The sequence below is a fragment of the Coturnix japonica genome, chromosome 3 (assembly GCF_001577835.2).
Source record: "Coturnix japonica isolate 7356 chromosome 3, Coturnix japonica 2.1, whole genome shotgun sequence".
Lineage (NCBI taxonomy): Eukaryota > Metazoa > Chordata > Aves > Galliformes > Phasianidae > Coturnix > Coturnix japonica.
The window spans coordinates 28,269,607-28,290,865 of NC_029518.1; the positions used below are offsets into that span (position 1 = coordinate 28,269,607).

At 34.7% G+C, this 21,259-nt stretch overlaps 1 protein-coding gene across 1 annotated transcript in view; it reads right to left on the reverse strand.

Annotated features, from left to right (window-relative positions):
• The window catches only part of TTC27 (tetratricopeptide repeat domain 27), a 90,710-nt gene that overhangs the window by 59,720 nt on the left and 9,731 nt on the right, over window positions 1-21,259 (reverse strand). Inside the window, exons 6-9 of the mRNA XM_015857781.1 lie at window positions 19,204-19,368; window positions 15,124-15,260; window positions 12,701-12,813; window positions 7,535-7,601 (exon numbers count right to left, since the gene is read on the reverse strand). Of these exons, the coding sequence (XP_015713267.1) occupies window positions 7,535-7,601; window positions 12,701-12,813; window positions 15,124-15,260; window positions 19,204-19,368 (482 nt within the window). The remainder of the gene's footprint in view (window positions 1-7,534; window positions 7,602-12,700; window positions 12,814-15,123; window positions 15,261-19,203; window positions 19,369-21,259) is intronic.

The following is a 21,259-nucleotide window of genomic DNA, read 5'->3' on the forward strand; positions in this document are numbered from 1 at the left end:
TTCCTGGCACTTGGCTACCTAAAACCTTAGAATATTGAAAGATAAACAAAAAGGAAAAAACATTCTAGTAATTTTCATACAGAATCAGATACGGATAGATTAATGCCTTATCTAGTTCATTTTTTTTTCCTGAAGCAGTTAAGATGGAAAAACGCATTGACCATATATATACATACATATTTATTTATTTATGTCATGTTTTAACCATGAGAAATAAATCAAAACCAAAACCAGATCTACACCCTTTGGGGGAAAAAAAACATATACTTCATGACTGCTACTAAGGGCTATGACTTTTAAATCAAACTTATCCTAAATTGGCCAATATACAAAAAAAATCTGTTACTCTTTCAAGATTTCATTTTAATACAGAACAAAGACTGTCTGGGCATTGATACAAGATGTGTTCTACTTCTAGCTCAAACTACAGACGCGATAGGATCACAGTAAATTAAACTCTGTTTCTTAGATACAGCAATAACTGTTCAGTGAACAAGAGCTCAGACAATGATTTTTCAGATGTTACCAGAACAAGATTATAGTAACATTTGATGTGTTGGGTTAGGAGCAGAACAAAAAATGGGACAATGCCAGAAACAGGCAGAGGAGATAAGGGCAAGACACAGGAAAAGCTAACTAAGCTTTAAGAATAATTCTTCCTCATACAGCGGAAGAACAAAACCAAGTTTACTTTCAAAAAACAAAGACTTGGATTACTCCTTATTTGGTTTCCCTCTTCTCTCTCCATCAGGTCTGTACAGTATACAACATCACCTCAGAAAGAGAAATGAATACCAGCATTGATAACCTCTGAATTGAACTGATTACCAGAATGCTGTCATCAAGGGAAGATAAACTGAACAGAGCAGCAAGAATGTCACATTCCCTTCAGATAATACACCAAACAGCATTTTCTTGAATGAGGGGTATAATTTCATAGAATCATAGAATTGCTTGGGTTGGAAAGGACCTCAAGGATCATCAAGTTCCAACCTCAGTGCCACAGGGAGGGTTGCCAGCCACTAGATCAAGTACTAGATCAGATCACCCAGGCTGCATCCAACCTGGCCTTGAACACCTCCAGAGATGGGGCAGCCTCAACTTGTCTGGGCAATCTGTTTCAGTGTCTCATCACCCTCTCAGTGTAAAACTTCCCCTCAATGTCTGCCTTCATCTTCTGGATGCAATGAACTCCAAAAACTTTTTCTTTGGTTTTTTTTTCTCTTTTTAAACTAAATTCTAATAGTTACAACTGGTGAAGCACACGAGAGGGGGAAGGGATGCCTGCAAGACATCAAACAGCTGTCAGAAGCTGCTAGAAATAATAAGTGAGCTGCTGATAGATAAAGATGAAGGAGAAGAAAGGCTGCTGTGGGAAAAAATGTTACTAACTGTCATCAAATTTGCCCACTTAACTTTGCAAACTCTTAGACAAGCAAATAATCCATTAATATTTAACATGATTTTCATGTTCTTTTACCAACTGCAGTTTCAGTGAGACAACTAAAATCTATTGCTTGAATAGATCTGTACAAATTGCACAAAGAGCAGACTATTCTAAAAAGGAAGGACTATTCCAAATTTCTTCCTGCTCAGAGATGCACAAAATAAATCAGGAGTCATCTCCTGTAAGAGATGATGCAAGCAGAGCTGTGGATTCCATGGATTCAGCAAAGAATGCAGACCACAGAGGAGAACAAAGTTGAAGGAGATGAAAGTGTCAATTACGTTGAAATCTGATACTTAGTAAAATAAAACAACTTCAAACAGACTGTCACATAATCCCAGTTTTGGGATGGAATGCAGACTTCCCCCTTGCCCTAGAACACATGCACTACAGCTCCTAGCTATTTCACCCTGCAATACCTAAACACACACAACTGAACACAGCAAAAATAACTAATAACACCTGGTTATTTTCCTATTCACAGCACACTGTAAACAAAGTACCAGACGCTTTGTGACTCAGCATCCAACAAATCAAGTTGAGCCTCTGTACATGATGCTTTCATGGAAAGGAGCAATTCTCTTTTACTTTATTCAGTCAGATTTCCCAGTAATGCACAATGGATCTGAAAACATACATGCATTAAATTAACAGCATTTGGATCGTGACATTCCTAGAAAATGATTCAGACTTTTGAATAAGGGAGCTTAGAAAACAAAGCAAAACCTAAAGAAAAAAGAGTATAATAGCTTTTAGTTCATTAACCTGAAGAAAAGAAATCTTACTAGCACTACTACCAGGGCTTTGCAGAGAGAAAGTCTTTGCAGTGAGCGTAATAAACTTGTAACCAACAGAGTCTATTCAAAATGAGCAGCACTGCTTAGAAAAGAAGTGAAAGAGACATTTTATAAAGCCACAAAAATTGCAGCAGTAGAGACACATGGCAATCTTAATGAGCTTTTCAATACTCTTACTGGTTATAAAACAAGGAAAACTGCAGCCATTTTCTCAGCAGAGAAAAATGCACTGCTTTTATTTAAGCTATATAAACAACTTCTCTTTAGAAACCAAATTGGCATGTTAGTTTTATAGAGATTTTAATAAGGAGACTTAACATTAAAAATCTCATGCGCTGTGATTTGATTGCTCCCTAGTTTCTCATTAATATCGCAAGTGTAATACAAAAGATGACACAAACAAAGCACTTCCATTTCCAGCCCCTCTCCTCCCACAACTCCTTTCTTAGTGAAAAGCAGAAAAAATATTCATATACACATACAAGTGTGCACTATTACTCTTAGCCGTGATTTTTAAAGGTACTATACACCAATAGTTTCTATTCCACTCAATAAAGGCCCACCTTTGAAAAAAAAAAAATCCATCCAACTGTTTCAAATTTCTTAGTTAAAAAAATAAAGGCGTTTTTTATGGAATTAGTTGCTCAACACAGTGGAAAAACAAAGGAAATTAAGCATTTCCCTCTGGCCCATCTTTGGAATACACTGTATTCCTTGCATTTTGACAGACTACTCCACATTCTTTAGGTCCTTAATCAGACATTCACATCCTTTATGGCATTAAAGGAATAATTTTAGAATGCTTAGGTATTTTTGTTAATTTATGTTCTCAGAGTGAAATGAAAACTATTACACTACTTTTTTTCCTCTTTAAGAGAGACATCCTTGCCTGTTGCAAAAGAGACAGAAGAGCTGTCAGAACTTCCTCCGACCAGTTTTCAGCATATTAAAAAGAAACCCAGTATTCTGCTCTTCATAAATGACAAATCTCAGGAGAATAACAAACTAACACAACTAATTTTTCCATGATCCCCATTCTTTTCCTTCTTGTCTTGTATAAAGAACATGAATATGGGGCTAAGATGTGAGAAGCAACAGGCTTCTTTCTGCCAGCTTTTCCTTGCTTTTTCTCCTCTGCTCCCTAGAGCTTAATATGCTGCTGCCATGCCAAATCTCTTGATCATAACACTGAGAATAAAAGCCATATTCTCATACAATGGGCTAAGTGCACGTCATGTTTACCACAGAGCAAATCACCCCTGTACAAGGCAAGGTCCATGATAGATGACAACAGCAGTGATAAGGACCAGCTGCAGCTTGTTAATCATGGATGTTCTGCTGGAGTATTCTATCAGACGATGAAACACTAAACTGCTTCTCTTATGTAAGCTATAAGCTGTGGTATAAGCTTTATGAACTTGTACTGCAGAGTACAGTCTTAAACATTAGGGTTTTGTTTTTGGTTTTTTGATCACTTTTCTCCTTTGTAAGAGGAAAAAAAAAGAAAAGCAACACCACATCGTAGTTATTCCTTCCCAGAAATCCCAGTGTTCTACGAATAAACTAAGCCAGGAAACCTAAATGTGAAAACATCGGCTTATTATTATTTCTTTGATTCCTAGAATTTCCCATTTCCTACACAGAGAGCTCTGGGAAAAGAAAAAAGTTATTGTAAGTAAAACACCAGTAACTAACAGAGCAGCACTGGGTTTCAGAACCAAGATAGTGCTTTTCTTTTTCTTCCTTGAAAATGCTTTTTGTGACAACATTCAGTGAACTAAACAGAAATTTTGCCAAGCATCATATGCAAAACTGTGTCTCTGAGTCAGTTTTTGTATGGTACTTGATCTCTAAATACAATTTTTGCTTTCTTCAAAATTCAAGTGCATTATCTTAATTACCTTAATTCATTAAAATCATTGTAAATCTTTCCCTAAACCCTTAAATACAAGAACAGTAATTCTCTTTAAAATAAAATATTTAACTGTGTTTATTCTTATGTATGCAAGAGCTTGTTTTCTTCTCTTCTTAACAGTTTAAGCAGAAAAAAAGAACCCATCCCACATTTAACTAATCCAGATGCAGTTTAATGGCTTCAAGCTAAAATATTAAGCTTATGATTGGTAAACAGATTTGACTAGAACACATCAAGCATTGAAGTTCAAATTGTTTAACTAAAAAAACCTATCCCAGCAAAAGAGTTTATATATGAAGTAAACAGGTTAGGACACATCCCTATATCTCATTGTAAAAGTTAGTAATAGTAATTTTTAGTTACAGAAGTCAGTTCTGTAGGACAGAGTTCCAAAGTGACTTCAACAAACAAACTGCATCAATGTCATCCTTTCGTATTTGACTGCAGTCACCAAGCAGCTCTCAATGGCATTATTTTTAAGTCTTCATGTAGTTTATGTATATCTTTAAGAATCTAGTCATTTTCAACTGGTGCTGATATAAAAGGGAGTTCAGAATGCCTGCTTGCTAAACTACACTTAATATGAAGTAGGAATATATCATCTACTAGAATTCACTTTTACTATTCTTTCCCCTTTGTACTACCTGGAAATTAATCTCCCTGCTAGAAAGTGTCTGAAGATCACATATATTTGTTTTGCAATATCCAAAGGAACATGATCTCCTGATGACCCACTGATCTGTTGTAAGTACCTTAAAATTTCTCAAGAGACCTAAGTTATCTTGAAATGACTTCCTTTCTTCAGGAAATATAACTTTCAGCAGTTATCAGATGAATGCATGACAACCATCTAACCAGCCTGCAGATTTAGGAATCCACATGTAGGCTGAGAAGATGCCTGCTCACACACGCACAGCAGCTTAAATGATGCTAAAGAAATTAATGTGGGCAGCAATGATATAGGGCTCATTTGTCTGTTTCCCTAGGTAATACCAAAGCTTGAAAAATACCTTAAATAATATTTCAGTGACACTTATTCAGCTAGCAGACACCATAACAACCAACCTTATGTTAACACAAATATACATGCCATTATCAAAAAGAACTTACATAAGGTCATAGCTGATTTCAGTTTATAAGAACGATTTGGTGTAACAGTGTTAGAATTCACATATGCTACCCGTATTTAGTAGCACAGACCAGATCAAGAGAAAATGTAAGATTGAACTGCGCCACTACAGCAAGATAATGAGCAAACTTTAAGAACAAGTTTAAAAGAATGTTATTCTGACACTGAAGTTTATTATTAACTCTATATTTTTTAGGTTACTAGCTACATCTTTAAGTCACTGCTCTACACTGAATTCTGTGCTTTTACAGATCTACATTCTTGTTTATTTTATTTACTTTACAGATTCCATGTTTTTTGTTGTTCTTTTTTTGTTGTTTTTTTGCTGATCAGAGCACAAAGTGATAGGAAGACCTACAAATATTTCTTGCATGTGCAACTCTAGCTCTGTCCTGACTGCAGTAATTACTAAAGGAATAAATTCATCCGCTCTCGTGATTTTTGAGTAATCAGCCGCTAGATGGCAGAAAAATGCAGTTTAATTTTCTTATTATGGATAACGCACCCAACAAATCACTTATATCTCAGATGTCAGATAAAATATCTGAATAAAGCTATCATCTTTACCTAGTATATGTGCTACCTTGGCTTTCCTCCTCTGCTGTAAAACCTGAAGCCTTTTAAATGATTGAAACACTTAAATTGTGTTGAAACAAATAGAACTCCTTCTGAATCTCATTATTTTGGAATGTACATGAGGAGAATAAGAGCAATCTTGTTAAATATATATTCTGTTACCATAATATCACCCCATTTACTATTAAAAGAATAGATTACGTGGAAAAGTTAATTTAGTGTTTAAGTGTTTCGTGGCCACTTTTCTATTCAAGCGTTAGGCAGTTAGGTGATGGGAAGAATAAAGCAGAGTATATACGAAAATTCTAGAGAGTTTGGCAGGAAATAAAAAGTCAGAAGTAAAATTTTTAGTTTTCACAGATGACCGACCCTCAACTAAAATCATACATTAATAAAAATCAGCAAGGACTGTCGTAACAAGATTATACACAGATTTGGAAAATGTATGCATATGTATAACTTTATTTTTGTTTTAAAAAATTCACCATTTTTTTCCCAAAAATTTGCAATAATAGCTTAACCAATTTTCTCCATTCCCACTGTCTTTTCTTTCTATTTCCTAATCTTTTTTTCAGCTATTTCCATCTTTTTAAAAACTAAAACAAAATGGCTTAAAAATAAAACAGATCAGAAAGTATATTATCAGAAAGTATAATAATTATTGTAGGAAAAAAATAGAGAAATAATACAAACCAACTGTTCTACAGTCATTCACTTTGTTTCCTCATTCCAATCTTACATGTTATATATTTGTATGCGTACCCTTAAACGAGCATTAATTTCAAAATCAACCTAATAAAGAGATAAGGATTTTTTTTTTCAGACTTATTTTTAGGACCTTAAAAACATTAACGTGGTTAAACTTATTTTAGTGTCCTTAATCATTTGACATAACTACCATTTCTAGTCATAAAATTCTAACTCAATTGAAATCCATGGGATTTTTGTTGAGATCCTATTTGCCGACTCTAACAAGAACTCACTCTTTCAAATGGCACTACTGTGGAAAAAAGTATGAGACTACAAAATCTGGATAGGATAACAAGCACCATATATTCCATGTATTGTACAAAAGCTGAAGTCTAGCATAGCAAGAAGAAAGTAAATAACAGCAATACAATTACTAGCCTTTTCCCCTCTGTCTTTCAATTAAGTTGCTGTTGAAAATCTCAGAAAAACAGACAACCTGGAGAAAGGAAGGCATGGTGTATTTTGTCTTGACACAAAAAATACATTTTAAAAATAAGGAGCTAGAAATCGCAAGTCTTCTTTGGAAGTTACAGAATTGTTCTGCAGCAACAGGCAAAACAGCCATTGATTTGGAAAGAAACATGTTTGTGTGGAACATTTGATTCTTATATTAACTGAATAAGTCTGGTAGAAGAAATTTGCAGCTTCTTTACAACTCCCTTTAAAAAAAAACACTGTTAAAGGAAGAGATCAAGTTTTGAGATGCCAGTCTTGCTCCACATGAGGATGACTCAAAATGGAGTCATGGAATCTCTTTAATTTCTTGAAATAAGAAAAACAAAATATCAAAACACTTGAATACTAAAACAAATTTGCTTCACAGTTTCATGATTAAAGTGCTGGTCAAGTTACTTCTTGGTACATAACTTACTATGTAAGTGAAAACATGCTTAGGAGAAAGGTTCAGATAAGTTACTTACTGAAGTAAAAGCCAAAAGTTCCTCTTCAGTTAATTTGTGCATTGGATTGTTCTTTTGTAAGTCTATACTGTAAAGAAAAGGAAAAAGAATATAAAATAATGCTGATTTATTCTTTAGCACACAACTATGTATAATACATCTCTCTAACTTACAGAAATCTAAAGGGCGTTCTAGAAAAAAGTTACAAACGGTAGTGCGTAGTTGTAATGCTATAATGTGATGGGAAGCACAGCAATAATAGCAGGGTAGCAAAGCTCTAGGCTACAGTTAGTGAGAACAAGCCCAAATGCAGCAGCCATAGACATAGAAACAAAGGAAAAAAGCTGCTTACTCTTAGAAGGCCTCAGGTAAGCAGAGATTTCCAGCAATATAAGCTTACTTCCACTGCCAACCCTTAAACAAGGACTGGAAAGGGGAGAATGCTGTCTGCACTCCTTTCCATCATTCAGGTACATTGCATACATCTGAGCTGCCCTGGGTTGGCCCTGCCTTCCCAGCAGGTGCTCAATCACTAGTTCAAGCCATGGCTTAGCATTCCCCCTACAGTACTGTACATACACAGAAGGTGGCCAAGACTTCAGAGCAGTCACAGAAGAATCATTCCTTAGGACAAGGACACTTAGTGATGCCTTTCCCAGGCCATACTAACCTGAAATGTGTTACTACATTCACATTTACATGATTAAATTTTATGTATTCTAAACAGTTTTAAATCCATTCCCTATTTTTTCTTACAGAGATCTGTTTTCAGTTAAAATTCTACAGTTAACTGAACACAGGCTCTACAAAGCAAAAACATGCTAATGCTCAAAAAGTGATGAAGGGTAATCTCAAACATACACTCCCTGGTCATTCAAGGAATATAACCACAGGAGTACACCTCTCAACTAACTGACATTACTACTCACTTCTTGTGAGTTCAAGTGAACTGGTTCCCAAGGGGAACCCAGAAGCATACAGAGAAGAGAATCAAAATTATTTTTTTCCACAGCTGGACATTATTGTATTGATAATAAAGAAATTCAGTTTACAACTCTATATGTGCACTGTCTTCTTTGACAGCAGCCCATTAACGCCTACAAATACACCAGGAGACAACTGCCAGTGGCAGAAAGAGAAGCAACAAGGTTACAATTCAAGTTCTTTGTGAAAACAAAAGATACCAAGTGAAAATACATCCTAAATCATACTACAGAGTATACGTAATCAAACCTATATAATGGCTATGTACACGTGCTTAAAATCAGGATGCTATTCCTCATGACACGAAGCTGTTGTGAAGTTTAAGTAAACTTAAAGTACAAATGTCGTATACTGATTGTGATGATGTGTCACAAATTATTCTCCCTTGTTTACATGTTTTGTAGAGAAGACTTTGCTACAATCTAACTTTATTCTTGCTTTACAGTTAGTTCTTTATAGATAATTACCATTGCTTTCTAATGAGTTTCTCAGTCTTTATACTTAAGTATACTTAGCAAGACTATATAAGTGAGAAAAGAAGACTGGACTGTTCAATGTGTTTAATTCCTGTAAAGAAAACGTATGATAAAGGAGTAAGAAGTAATTCTAAGAGAACCAAGTGAAGCATTCAAGATAGGAAAACAACTGATGTCATCCAAGCACTCACACCTTTACCTTTACATGTCCAGAAGAAGAAAATTAATCATACGTGTAGCAGAAAGCCAAAACTGCTTCCTGATGGTATGAGTCTCTTGCACATTTCACCTCCATTAAATGGAGGACTAAGGAAAAAATAAAGTACTCACGAAAGTGCTGCTTCAGAATTTCTGAAACTGCTATTCTTTAAGTACCACTAATATGCATCCAACTAGAGCAACCTAGAAATGAGTGCAGATGAAATGTCCAGGAAATTAAGCTATCTGAATGAAATACATTTCATTCTGATGAAGTAAATGGCCATTTGTTCATTAGGACTTCGGCCAAATAAAGGTATGCTGACAGACTGCAAAAGCATGATTACACCCACTTTGGAGATTCAATTTCCTATTACTATTAGAAGACAAGACCCTTCTTCTCTTCATTCTTTGCAACTCATTAAATCTATCATTCAGTAGTTCTTTTCTTCATGTTTTGTTACTGAACTTCCCCTAAGCCTGAAAGGGGAGACAACACAAAATCCTAAAGCAAACTGAAATACATGTTCCATTTTCAAGGGTTTTTAAAAATTTTTATTTATTTTTTAATTAGCTATCACAGAATCAAGGTGGCATATGGGAGCCTTATTCTCATTTTGTGGATTAAAACACTCACATCTAAAAGTATTATATAAACTAAAATAGAGAATCCAGAAGGATACCTGGTTTAGAGCTTAGAATTATTCACTTCAGCATGAGCCAAAAGAATGAGCTACTCAAGCTCAAACTGCAATTATCTAACTGCAGTCCTTTAGAGTTGATGATTTCATTAAAATTTCTTTTCTTCTTAGTAACAACAATAGACCTCTGATCAATCAACCAAATAGTTCAATCCTATAACAACACAAGCACTTAATAAAGCACATTGTGTGGAATAGTGAGAGAGGATGGGAATTACTGACGAGACCTGAGAAAGATAACCACAACCTTCCTACACATCTGTAAGGAATAACATTAGCAGAATAGTTGAAAGGCAATTTATTCAATGAAAGTAAGCACAAAGAGATCCTTTAAGTCACCTTCAGGCAAATGTTTGTCCAATGACTCTTTCTTAAAGACCTCCCACGACAGACATTCCACACCCTCTTCATGCACCTTACAGTGATGTTTCACAACATCTGGTACTAGATGTATGATTGCAGCCACAAGGAAATACCAACTGTGTTTTTGGTAGAATAGTGATGAGTAAAGGCTTAAAATAACAAGCAGAGATTTGGTTGTATCTCGTCCCTTCCTTGCATATTAGCTACTGCATTCGTGAAGTTTTCCCTTCTTCCCACATAAGACAGATGTGCTACCAACCTTTTATTATTATTTTTTTAAAGTGTTAGACAACACTGCTAGGAAATCAATCTGCCATGTGTCACTTTCTGTCTTTTCAAGAATTTGTTTTAATGGAATGCAGAATTTTTGTATATCTTAAAAAGATACTGATGCAGACAGAAAGGTTTCCTTACTCTAGAACAGATTTTTGTCACAGTTTTTGAAGCATATAGATGGACACCTTCCAGCTCAAAGCCATTATAAAATGGTTTTAATTTCCATTTCTGCTACATTCATGTTCAATTCTTTAAGACACCCAAGTACAATAAAGCAACCTTGAAAGATAAAGAAATTGTTCTAATGATTTTCCATACCAAATCAAATCTAAAGCTATATTTTATATCTGAATCTATATACAGAGTAGAAATATAGCAATGATTTAAGCATTTATGACAATAAGAAATGAACACTCTTAAGGAAGATAAAGAATAACCTTAGAGTAAGTTCTGATCCACAGCAGTAAAAGTATTTGCTCAGCAAATCAGTAAAAGCTAGACTGTCAGTAGTTTGGAGCTTACAACCAATTATTTAATCAGATTAGTCAGATCTACAATAGCAGTATAATGGATAAAATAGAGAAGGTGAGATACTACAGTTTGAATACAAGACAATACTGGGTTAGAAAATGAACTGCACATGAAAATATTTTTCATGAAGGAGATTGTTCATCACCCCACTCTTTACCCCTCTCCTTTTTTCTCCAAATTGATCTAGATGCAGCCTTGAATAGAAAGAAAGCTTACGTCTCTGGAAATAAAGAAAATGGAAATAAAGAAAGAACAAAGTCACAGTACATACTATTGATTTTTTCACTGTAGTGAGTGGACTGAATGGTTAAAGGGCATAGCTGAAACCAGAGATGCAGAACTTCATGCTTCACTTGAACCAAGCCAAGCAAACGTCTGGGCCTTCATAAAGCTGCAATCTGAGAAATGGGTATAAAAAAGAAAACAACTTCCTCTCCTCTAATAATTTTCACCACATTTTATGAAACAAGAAGGGAAGAAACAGCCAGAAACACTGATAAGTTAGTGGGGAAATTTGGACAAGCTGGGAAGGTATCAAGATTATAACTTGTGCTACAGAACAAGCAAAAGCCACACACTACAAAGGAAAAATCTTCAGTTTCTGGGTTGCTAGCTTAAGCCACTGAATTCCCTCACTGCCCTTTGGATTGCCTGTTATCGCTGCAACCCTATAAAAAAGATCTATATTAAAACATCCATATGCACATAGAAAACAGGTTTGCCTGAGACTCAGGAGCTTGAATTCTCTCACTGTTCTACTTCCAGCCTTCTTTTGGGCTTGACAAGGTATTTCAGCAGCACTGCAGATTCTATTGTTTTGCAAGTTACAGATTGGAAAATTGCTTTTAGTGGAAAGAATGATGAATATTGTAACTAAGCGACTGTTCTTATTTTGCCACACAAATACTTCTGAAAACAATCACGCAGAAAAGATATGATAAAAACTTTCTTCAACTTAGCAGACACGTGTTTATCCATAAGAAAACCAGGGTATTCATTGACAGCTAGCCTCCTATTTTCAAAGCTCAGACTGCTCTTATTCTTCTGTGCCACTTCTAAAACCACACAATGCAGAACACCTTTAAACCAGGTAAAGAAAATGCCGGTACAAAACCAGAGGAACTTTGTATTACAGCTTGTAACTAGCGGTAGACATTCTGAATCCGTACATGTACTTCCAGTGCAATGAAAAGAGGGGCAGAGTTCTTCTTGAATGATACATATGATTCTCACAGCAAGATAAGCACTAGAGACTCTGAAAGATATCTTCAAAACTTAGCAAATGTCATCATAATATTTGAAAGATGATTAAGCTCAGGCACAAAGGAAAGAAGACTTTCTCTAGAATAAAAGAATCATAAAATCACAAGGCTGGAAATGACCTACAAGATCATCTAGTATTATCTTGTATGAATATAATGATACAGATATAATATAATGATATAGACATTAATGAAACACTGCTGAAAATCTGTTCTGGACTATAATGTTTACACTGAAGAAACCGAAAATGTGTCTTTACCCTGTACACAGAACGGAAAAATACAAAAACCCATCAGCTTCCCAGTTTATTATTTCCTTACTACAAAGATTCATGTGAAGGGAGGCTGGGAGGTGTATTTATTTGTTTTTAAAATGTAATTAAAGAATTAACTTACCAAATTCCAAGGATTACAGCAAGCTCCTCTGCACACAAATCAGGTACTTGGTACCGATCCGCATCCGCTAATTTTATCTCATTAAGGATTGTATCATCATTTAAATCACAATTCTGTTGAAGGAGAAAAATATTTTTTAAACTAAAACCAGTTGTGAAATATGATAAAAAGTAGCATTAAATAAATGAGTGCCTTTCAAATTTGAAAAAATATAAAGGTTTTTGGAAAAATGTAACACAAACATCAGAAAATTACTTAAATAGAAGGCAATTTGTAATCATCTTGAATCCTATCCCATCATGATTATTCCTCTGACTGAGACAATGGAAGAAAGCATAATTCAAACCATTTTTGCTATAAGTATGTTCATTGTTAAGCAAAAGACCAGTGAGTTACAGCATTCAGGAATACTTTACGGTTACCTGAATATTCATCTTAAATAACAGCTGTAGGAGAGTTCACATTTCAAATGGTTGCACGCAGTATTACTTAGAATCACCTTCTCCTCTATTATACGTAATCAGTTTTGTCTTGTCTATGTGACACTAAAGAATTTCTTAACACACAGGTTTTCATGTTAGCATTCACAGACTGCACTCTGGGATTTATGGATTTATTTTTTAAGTCTCAGCAAACTGTAACCAAGTAAAGCACGCCTAGTGCCAGTAGAATGGATTTCCTTACACAGGGAGCAGTTTCTTCTTTCTTTTTGTTTTCAAGAGTATTAAAAATGCAAGAAACACAGACAAAAAAGAAACAACCAACCAACCCACAGAACTAGCACCTTCAGAATCTCCACCTTCTGCTAGTGAGGTCAAAATGAGTCTCCATAGACTATTTAAAAGGGAACAGAAAGGTTTTGAAATGGATTATTATTAGAGTCCTTATGCAACACCCTCAAGCCTGAAGCTTTCCTTACATGGAGACTGTCAGTTTAACTGAATGTGCACTTTCAGATCTTAAGAAAGCTGATTTGTGAGCCAAACTTTGAATTTATCATCTCAAGTACTGATCCTGCAACACAACAGTTTTCCTTCTAGTACAGTCTGAGATATTTTAGCTGCTCAGCACCAGAGGCAAGAAGGAAATTCTTGGCCAGACAAGATTCCAGTAACTGGTCACACTGCTATAGTGGTTGCATTTTTGGAGTGCAATTACTGACATTTCAATAGTGAAATAACATGTTTAGTCATCTTCCTGAACATTAACAGAGGAAAAGCTCTATAACTAAGAACTCCATGACAGGAGATAAAAATTAGAAGCTGTGAGCAGCCTCAGTTTGGCTCTTATACAAACTGACAGGGACAATTCTATCAGGAAATTCTCCTCTAATCCAGGGCAATTCCTATTTTGTAGAAAAATACAACACTTTGCTTTATCCGCAAACAGTACATGTAAATTAAGATTAGTGAAAGGGGAAAGAAAATTCCAATAATTTTTCAGCATTCTACACATCTTCCATAAACTTTTAAAAGAAAGTCTACAGGGTACATTGAACAACTAGGATAAAGTGAAGCAATGCTGCTATCAGTAGCTTTTGGCAAACAGAAAATAGCATCAACTCCTGTTTAGCCAAACAGGACTGCACAGTACTTCCAGAGCAACTAATTTGCAATTAGACAAAAGAAACGCTACGGTTCACTGTTATAAATTACTGATAGATTACATGACGTCATACTCTGATACTGAGTTAACAGCAAATACAAGGTAGAAAATGGAAAAGCAAAAACATAAGTTAGTAATTCAAGGCACATATGAACTGGAAAGTCAAGCCTGGTTTCATACTTCTGACATGACAACGTGTGACATTAATGAAACGCATGAGCTTGAAATAACTTAGGTTTTCTTCAAAGCAACACATGGTTCCACTAATGCTGCTCTGTAGGATTTCTATAATGTAAACATGTAAATAAAAGGTATTGAAAATTTTTAAAAAGTAAACTGTGGGAATGGAACAATTACTTTCTTAACAGGCAGCTTAAGTACCTTAAGAGAAAATTTCTTGATAGTTTCTCAGATTTGCACAAAACTCAACTCCCTTCCTGCAGCCAAAACCACTCAAGTAACGTTTAGTGCTGCATTTCTGCTTTCCAGAAAGAGAAGATACACCTAATTAACCTAGCTTTATTTTGAACTTCATGTTTTCAATTTACCAATAGAGACATTGTTAAATTCTTCTGCTTAAGATTCATGGAAGTCTGTCACAGCATAACCTCTTTATAAAGTCTCTGCAGCTTGAAGAACATAGACACTGTCCCTCATCTTCTTCCAAAAACTTGCAGAAACTGCACATTTCTTCTAGGTGCCATTCACACTCCTCTTGTAAACACCCAAGAAAAGCTTAAAAACATTTTCATTTAAAAAGTTCAAAATTCTGAACACATTTTAAGAAATAAGAAAAGCAATTCCTCTCAAATACGTACCATAGCTAGGTTTTCTAGAGGAGTAGGTGCTGGGGTGAGCTCACTGTGAGGAGGGATAAATTCCTCTGATCTCTGCACATCCAGTATAAGCTGTGCTACATATTTTTCCTGAAATCGTGTTCTCTTTCCCAAAGCACCTACAGAAAATTAATACAGATTTACACTAGTGACCAATAAAATAAACAGTAATCCCATAGTATCCCCCAAACAGAAATGTATTGTGAACCTGTAATATTTACCAGTATTTTAAGTCTGCATGATTTGTTTGCAATAAATCACGTGTTCTCACTACTAGCCACAATGTATAAAAAAACCAAGGCATTACAAATATATTAATATATCTAGATGTGTCCTGCAAATCCAATTTTAGGTAAAGGCCCTGCAACCCACCATGCTAACTCTTGAAAACCCATAGTCATCCAATTTCAACAGTTCCCTTCTCTGAAATACTAGCAATAATCTGCAAACAATTGTTCAATTTGCCTGATAAACACTGCTGACAACACAGAAATATTCAGGAAAATAAAAATCTTGTAACATCTTACAAAAAGACATTTCCAAATGGAAACAGTTTAATGGAGTCTGACTGCCCCTGTTGATTTGGAGAACCTTCGGAAAAAATGATCTCAAACTGTATTTTCCAAAGTCCATTAATTTTGTTTCTAGGTCTATGTCAGCATTTAAGGACAACACTTAGACGTTTGAACCACATCTGATGGACAGAAAAAAAATAGGGAAGGAATCAAACTTTGATTTTTTCTTCAGTTTTGCATCTTTTCCATGCTCTTTCCTATCCTTTTCATCTACATTTAATGCACTAAAATGCGTCTGGCAAATTTGAGAATAAAATTATTCTAGGAGTTATTGGAAGCAATGAGTTTGAATTTCAGGTGGTACTGTGTAGAGTCAGAAGTTGAACTTGATGATCACTATGGGTACCTTCTAATACAGGCTGTTTTAGGACAGCTTAGAATTTTTTCTTAAGAATTTACATTAGTTGATGTAGTTCACATATCATTTAGAGATATGAATGTAGTTTGGATGGCATTTTCTAAATTAAGCTTTACAGCCACTGGTCATAATTTTGAATATTTCAAGTGCACTCTATGAAGGTCATCTTAATACTGACTGAGTCTTCAGTTCTTTATTAGACACTCAGGCAACTTTTACTAGCTCTGGCAACTGACATTTATTCCAAGTTGAAAAAAAAACACACAGCTGCTCTTCCATTAGAAACCTGCCTCCAAGCTGCAATCAAAGAATTTCAGAACTTAACATAACAAAATCCTACACAGAGCTAAAACCTACAAAAACCACAAGTTTGCTTGTTGACTATTTTACGTAGGTCAGGTAATGCAAAACATAAGAAAAGGAGAACTGAACTGTTCTCCCACTGTTCTCTTTACAGAGCTGAGTGAGATCAAACTCAAGTTTTAAGTTTCATTACAGTTCTGAAAATTTGCAGAATATTAAAAGATAATTTACTGTTCATCTGTTTAGTGGATAAAGGCCAGGAGATGAGGCCATCATCTGTGAGAATCATCTGGCACAAATGCTGTAATAGCAGTCATCCCTTTTTCTTCCTTGAGGTGGAAAGAGAGCATTAGGGAAATTAGTAATTAAACAGATTACTCCTTTTCTGCCAAAGACTCCTTTTAACGGAAAGCCCTGTGTTAAAAGTTCATGAAGTAATGGAAAAGGTCCTAAAAATATCACCTTCTAATCACATTGTGGGGGGACCAGATGGAAATAGAGAGGCTAGCCAGGAACTCATATTGTTTTTACACAGTAGCACTCAATTCACAATTTTAATAATGCTTGTAAGACATGATGCTGTAATTCACTTCCTATTGTGCCTTACTGTTTAAACCACTAAATAAAACACTCACAAAGCTAGCTATGTTACTATTAAACTTATCACCACCCAGATGTTGTGATTTTTTTTTTTAAATGTCTTTGAGACAGCTACCCCTCCATATCTTTTTTTTTATTTCCCTAAATAAAGCAAAGAATTCTTTGTTATTACAGGGAAAACACATCTATTTTCCAGATTAAAATATTGCATATATTTAAGTTGAAGAAAAAAAGTGCTTTCTTTATACTGCCAGAGAGAATCACAAAAAACAGGGAATCCAAATATGAGACTGTAAAATCTCTGATACTAGGAATTCCCACAGATGCATTACAGGGCATGAAAATAATATGTGGATTTCAGGCTCTAGCACTGTCAATTTTTCATATTGGATGATCTTCAATTTATTTTGGATTACCAGTCTTCATTTTAGTAAGATTATATGTGAGAAGGACCACAGCCTCCTTTTACTGGGAACAGTTTCATGGAGTAATTGATGATAGTGACTCATGAGGGACAGAAGGATGTTTTTTAATAAATGATGAATATAGGACAGACCTGGATTAATGGTACTAAAAAAATGCACACGGCAAAACAAGTCTGATTTCACACATTTTTAAAATAATGTTGGAAAAATATTGGTTTTAAATTTTTTAAGAACAGCCCAAGTTTCCATGACATAATAAAATATTCAGCCAGTAAGGACTACATCCATTATAGAATAAAATACTCAAAATCTTTTCCTAAAAAGGAAATTCCTTCCAAAACTCTTAAAGACATCTTTACTATAGGTTTAATTTTCACATTAAAGCAAAGTCTTTTTTGATGATGTCATAGCTCATGCGCTGAGCCAAAACATGCACGTCAAATTAATTTGTCTTGAATGCCAGCAATTCCCACATGTTCAACTCATTTCACTTGCCTTCAGGTTAAACATCCTTCATAATAATTCTAATAGATTTATGGAGATAAACCATAGAACTTTCAGGAGTTTCACAATATTTTTTCCATGAGTCGGTATCATTGCAATCTTGGTAGAGTCACCTAAAATAAAAACAAATCCACAGCACCCAGACTTGCTCATCCCTCCCCCCCAACTCTTCAAACAACAGCTTTTTTTTTTTCCCTAGGTTAGATTTAGGGAGATTACTCATCAATAAACTAATTATCTCATTTGAAGAATATACAACTGCAAGTTGAGAAATATCAGCTAATAACCATCTGGCACTTTACCTGTTCTTAGTTAACTAAATTTTTATAGTTTGAATATCATGAAAGGCACTGATGTTTTCAATAAAAGTCAAGGAAAATGTGGCTTTTTTTTTTTTTTTTCTTTTTCAATAAACTCGTTACAATATCAGTCTTGTAGTACTTGTCACACATGCAGTACATGTTGCACATTGGAAAGAATAGGATCGACTGAAATGGAATTTATCTGAACAAGGATATGGAAGTTACTCCTATGTTTTAGACAGATACAATGAAATATTATCAGTTCAATCACAGTAACACAAAAACAGTGTCACAAGATTTTCATCACAGATTTTTCGAAGTTAACCTTTAAAACCTTAGAATAAAAGTGCACAGAGTTCTACAACAATTATATTTATTTTTAATTAAAAGTATTAAATTGACAAATGATCTACACAAGGGTAGGAACAGCTCTAACCTAAGTATGAAGGAACAGTTAGCTTTGTGGTCCAGGGGCTGTGAATTTCAGTTCCTCCTATTAACAACCCCATTGGAAAAAAATAAAATAAAATGGGTACACAGGTTTTTTTTTCTATTTCTTCCCACAAACTCAAAGGCACTCACACCAAAAAATGGTGTGCACGGTGACATTTTGGTTACTTCACAGAACCAGGTAGAATAAACCATCTCTTATCTATATATGCCATTTTAAATAAAGTTATAAGTGCAGAAATCTAATCTTCCCGACTCCAAATAAGCGATTCTGAAAGGATGATTATTTGGTCTCAATAGTGATATTGTGATATGTCAGCAGTGAGTAACTTGAGTCTTTCTTTCAGGACTGTCGCTACTGCAGGAAATAAGTAGAAACTTTTAAGTGTTACTTACACAGAGGTCTAGATGAGTGGCATGAAAGGTGAAAGGTAGCATCGTACCATCATACAGAGGTATTTAAAGCCACTTTAAAATCAACTGTAAGTTACGTTGATTTTAAAGTTTTAAAAAAAAACTTTGATAAACTGCACATACAAACTTACCTGTAAGATTAATCTGCAGTTTTGCTATGTCTTTGGCCGTACTGAAACACTGTTTAGCTTTTTTGTACTCGTAGTAATACAAAAATGTATAGGCACACTCAAGATTGAACTGAACTGCTAAGTGCCAGCTTTCATCACCTGCAAACAAAGCTTCTGCTTCAGTCACTACAAATCAAGAAGGAAAAAAAAAAAAAGCTGTCAGGACACAAATCCTAGAGAATGATATTTTAAAATTACATTTAAAATACTAAGAGAGGAAATCTGTCATGATTAAAGTTAACCTTCATACATTTAAAGATACAGTGTATAAAAACATACCCATTTTTAAAAATCTTGTATGAAATGAATCTGAAAACTTCAGGAAAGTCAACTACATATTTTTTCATCCTTCACAGAATGTAAACACTTTAAAAACACACCTAAGAAATGCATATTCTTCATTAAGAAATCATCTGAGTCTTTAATGTTTTTAATGTTTTTGTCCATATATATTTTTTTTTTCTTTAAAGAGATACTGCCCAACGGACCATAATTCTTTTCCAGGAAAAGCTTTTTCTCACTCTTTTAATAAATAAATAAATAAATAAATATGTATATATTTCAGTAAATGATTTAGGACATCAGCCATCTTCACATGCTTCCCACACTCAAAACGCACAGTACCACTCTGATGGTTCTGATGGAAAAAATAAGTTGTTTCCTATGAGATTTTATAACAAAAAAAAAAAACAAATTTAATGAGGGGTTTTTATTCTAACGTAAGTGTAGACCACTGATTTTTTAAAACACTTCAAGTGACTAAATCCTGAAGGTTTACTGTCAGTGCAAAAGAGTTTACAAGATAATGAATGTGAATGTACACATATGGAAATGTCACAAGAATGCAACTTTGAACGACTTTGAATTGCTAAGAAAAAAAACCAAGCAGATTATGGCCTTCAATCTGACATTATTTCTCCATTTTTTAGTAGATAATAATTTTTGTAATTTGAATATAAAATTAATTATGCTAAATCCGTATATATTCTACAATGAAATAAAGAAATGCATCAATCTTTTCTTTTTGAATATTTGAAATATTCACTATGGTTGCTATGACAACTAAGACCCGTGAATTCAAACAGCAAAAAATCCACAACCTTACAAACTGCTCAACCTTATTTATCGATATTTATGATTTTGTATTAAAGTAATGCACTGAGAAGTGGTCTTACACTCCTGACGTAAATACCGTGTATTTAGAATGGTAACCACAAAGCTTGATAGGCTTAGGCATTTGAAACTTCAAAGACCTTTGTAGGAAGCTTCACACCGTTACTAAGCACAAAAGCACCAATGTTGCAAACACTCTCTGCCATCCCACACCACATCTTAGCAAGAAACACTGATGAATAGAAAGCAGCATTTAGCCCTCCAGTTTTTGCACAACAGCTGCTGCAGAACAGGAGGGAATCACCACAGCTATCTTACATTTAAGTGATGATGCTGAACTTACAGCTGAGAGCAACAGTTTAAATGGCTTTCCTCACAAATTTGAACTTTTCGTTTTGTAAAATGAACAAAGTTTCTCAGTCAAGTTGATTCAGCAAATAAGTTTATCAAGCCATAATCAAAGACTATTTTGAAGGCTTCCTAAATTATTTTATGGGATATATAGGCACTTGTTTGAAACCCCAGATGACTTTAATGAATTAGAATGTTAATAAACTGTATCTAGAGGCTATGGGCAGCAAAGCCTGCCTGGAAAAGCTCACTATACATCCAAATGTACTTTACATCATCATCCCTGAAAATCAGAGACTGGTCACCAGTATTTATGCAGTTTGTATGCATATGCAGCATTCTCTCCACAGATCAAAGCTGCACCAACTATTTCTTTTCTCCACTCTAGCCAGTACTATCTAATCTGTGAATTTAAAGCAACTTTAAGATTACTTCTCTTTAAGTTTCAAGTCTTTCAGTACTCCCAAGAAGGAAATGTAACAATGAAATAACTACCACTGATTAGCCTACGACAGATTCCATTTAATCTGCTACTGAACAGAACCAGAAAATA